At 31.7% G+C, this 3,788-nt stretch overlaps 1 protein-coding gene across 1 annotated transcript in view; it reads right to left on the minus strand.

Moving 5' to 3' along the window:
- Window positions 1-3,788, minus strand: part of LOC107576528 (collagen alpha-1(V) chain-like) — a gene marked incomplete at both ends in the record, with an annotated part of 17,573 nt that overhangs the window by 2,996 nt on the left and 10,789 nt on the right. Inside the window, one exon of the mRNA XM_016262695.1 lies at window positions 2,516-2,647. Within this exon, the coding sequence (XP_016118181.1) occupies window positions 2,516-2,647 (132 nt within the window). The remainder of the gene's footprint in view (window positions 1-2,515; window positions 2,648-3,788) is intronic.

The following is a 3,788-nucleotide window of genomic DNA, read 5'->3' on the forward strand; positions in this document are numbered from 1 at the left end:
TCAGTAAAAACCTTCAGAATACAGATAGGAATAAAACTGTAAAATTTGGTGTATGCAAGTGCTGCTGAGGTGGGGAAAAAACTCACAGGCTTAAAAAATATGCATTTTTACCATGTTTTAGGAATAAATGTATAAAATCAGGCAAATGATACATGAACAAATCCCTCAGTAAAAACCTTCAGAATACAGATAGGAATAAAACTGTAAATTTTGGTGCCTGCAAGTGCTGCTGAAGTGGAGAAAAAACTCACAGCCTTTAAAAATATGCATTTTTATCATGTTTTTAGGACTAAATGTTGTATAAAATCAGGCAAATGGTATATGAACAAATCCCTCAGTAAAAGCCTTCAGAATACAGATAGGAATAAAACAGTAAATTTAGGTGCATGCAAGTGCTCCTAAAGTGGAGAAAAACTCACAGCCTTTAAAAATATGCATTTTCACCATGTTTTTAGGAATAACATGTTATATAAAATCAGGCAAATTATATATGAACATATCCTTCATTAAAAAACTTCAGAATATAGAAAGGAATAAAACTGTAAAGTTTGGTGTATGTAAGTGCTGCTGAATGGAGAAAAACTGTTTAAGAACTTTTATATTTTGAGAAAACGACCTTTAAAGATATGTACTGTAAACGAAATCTAAAAGACACAAATAGATAAAGTGCAATAAAACAAAAACTTAAAAGTATTTTGAATGTTTTCTTTCCACTAGTCTGAAACAGAACATCATGAAAAATCTCAAAATTGACCAGTGCCTGAAAAACAAAGTTTTTGCCTATAAACCACAGACTTTGAATCCACCAGAAACTCCAGCACTATTAACAAAGAGTTTTACTTGTCACATAAATATAAAGTATGATTTTGCACCTGTCATTTGCATTAAATTCAGCATTTCTCCACTTTTTGACATTCTAGCCATTCGTTTTGCCCCGTGGTCAATCCCATAATTCCCTTGAGCCCGCCTTTTGCTCAGCTCCCATAGAGAATCAGTTGAAAATGGTTGGCCATCTCTGTGTTATTCAGCTTAAACTATTTTCTCATCTGTTTCACATGCTAAATCTCTCAATCTTTCATTTAATGCCTTCTCTTCCTTTCTCCATAGCGCTCCACAGAGGATATTGGCATCTGAGTGAACCCAGATGGACAGAGACTGAATATGAACACTCAATTGACCCCATGAAATAAAAATTGGACTTTTGTGGTTTTTAGTCCATATCTGCTCATCTTTATGTTGTTATATTAATTTTACACATTTTAAATATATAATATTTCTACAAGAAAGACTTTTTTTACTGACAAAATAATTACTTTTCTTTAATTTTTTTACATTATTAACATACACATTTGTTATCCTATCTTGTCACATAAATGTGAAATAGGAAAACAGAAAGACGTGTATATGAATTTAGCATTTTATTTTGCAAGAAAATAATGTGTTTTTTATTAATAATGAATTTATTTATTTATTTAAATCTTTTACATTTTAAATATAAATGCAAGATTAGATTTGGAAATACTTTATTTTCAAATGCAGTCCATTGAATACACATTTGTATTGTATTGAATACACATTTGAAATAATTCATCCCTAATTAAATGGAATAAAATATAGTAAAATATATCTGCGTGATTTAACATCGAATCCACTAGAAAAGCACAACTGGCAAAATCTGAAAGTTTAACTTGTCACATAAATGTGATATGTGATTTTTTTGCTTCTTGTACTTTAACAGAAAGACTTGAATATTACTTTAGCATTTAATTTAGTGACAGAATAATGTATTTTCTTGAAATTTTTTACATTATTAATACAGTATGTCAGCAATACTGATCCCAAACGCTCTACAGGCTGAGACCTGCTTTAGAGTTCTCATCTCCTCCCTCTATCACTCTCTCTTTCATTTCTCTGACTGATGAGGTCATACGTTCGTTGGAAAAATAAATTCTAAACAGACTGCCTGCAGCTGGGTCGTTTCCAATGAGATGGAAAGAGCCATAAAGAATTAATACGCCTGAAACACACACACACACAAGTGTGGGCAGGTATTATTACTCCATTTTAATTTGTTTCTCATTCCAAATACTGAATGAAAGCTGAATAAATGTATAAATAGTCAAACAGTGTGCGCTTTGTGCTGTCAGATATGCCAACTGTAACACCAAAACCAGATTCTACATTCACGGAAGAAAATGTGAGCAGTACTTGCACTAAATCATTTACCATTTAAAATGAATAATGGTTCACCATTAACACATATCTGTTACTAAATCTGCCAAGGCTAGTGATCATTGTTAAGTGCTTGGCTGATGTGATGATTTTATTTTTGATTTAAGATTTAAAAGAGCTTTGGGGTGCCCCAACACTCGATAAGATGTTCTTGAGTTCAACAGAGGTGAATCTATGCTGTCTGTTTTGGTTTGGTTTTGTTTGGAGGGTTCTGGGATGTCCTCAATGCTCTTCCAGCTCTAAAGGAAATTAATCTTGGAGGAAGTACAGTAGATGAACTTACATATTCATCAGTGTTTGGGTCTTGGTTCTGGGGCTGTTCAGGCGCAGGAACCTCACAATCGGGGCTGTAGTGCTCACAGTAATCAAACGCAGCGCGATGGTCCGATAAAATCATCAGCTGCTGGATGTCACCCTGGAAACAAAGAAATCAACTGTTAGAACTTCTGAAAATAGCACAAAACAAATATGGAGGATTGACACATCTTTGTACTTGATACAGGCCATGTAAGAGACAAATAAGACCAGCAGAGAGAGCAAAATTTCTAATTTGATGCAAATGAAAATGAGGCTGTGAGGGAAGGAAGAACAGTCCATTCAATGCACCTTTAATAAACAGTTATATCTTATACAGATTACAAGGCTCACATTTACTAAGTAGTGTGATTTACTTTGACTCTACATAAGCTAATATTTAAAAGAGCCAGCTAGAGGTATCAAAAAAGAGCTAGATAAAAATTATTTTAACTCCAAACATTTATGTATAATAATGTATAATGTGCATAATAATGTACAATAATTTTAGTAATAATAAAATTACATTATAATTATATATAATAAATAATATAAAATACATTTTTATTACAATTTAATACAATTAATTAATATTAATAAGGTCATTATATTTTTAAATGTACTAATTTTCTACACATATAAATTATATATATATACACATACATAATTTAATTATATTAATTATATATAAATATATATTTATAAAATAATGTTAATAGATTATAATTCATTCAAATATACATTTAAATATAATTAATTATGTAAATATTATTCATACAATTTTCTGTTCTCATTATGTTGCCAAATGATGATTTGAAATAATGTTTTATTGCACCACAGAGTCCGCGGGGATGAGGTTCATTAATTAGTCATTCTCGTTTTATATAGCGGTTGAGTAAGTGAGTCAGATTACTTCAGTAACTGCTCAGACTGATTCGTAAGTGTTTGGAAAAATGCAGACGTCCAAGAACTGTTAACAGTTCTTGGTTTGCCAAACCTACCACTGAATTGTATACTAATGCATGAAGAAACATCTACAATAATCACACAAATAGGATGAGTCTTCATATGAATCAGGAAGTCAAGACAGCATTATGTCAAATTCATCCAAAATTCAAAACACGCATAGAAACAGGAGAGAAACAGCTGTAGCCTTTTATTCAATAACCATGGTTTTTGGAAAAATAATGAATACAGTATGGAAAAGGGATGAAACACCTGTTGCAATAGGACAGGAAACACACAAACACACACACACACAC

The sequence above is a fragment of the Sinocyclocheilus grahami genome, unplaced genomic scaffold, assembly GCF_001515645.1.
Source record: "Sinocyclocheilus grahami isolate Dianchi unplaced genomic scaffold, SAMN03320097.WGS_v1.1 scaffold3878.1, whole genome shotgun sequence".
Classification (NCBI taxonomy): Eukaryota; Metazoa; Chordata; class Actinopteri; order Cypriniformes; family Cyprinidae; genus Sinocyclocheilus; species Sinocyclocheilus grahami.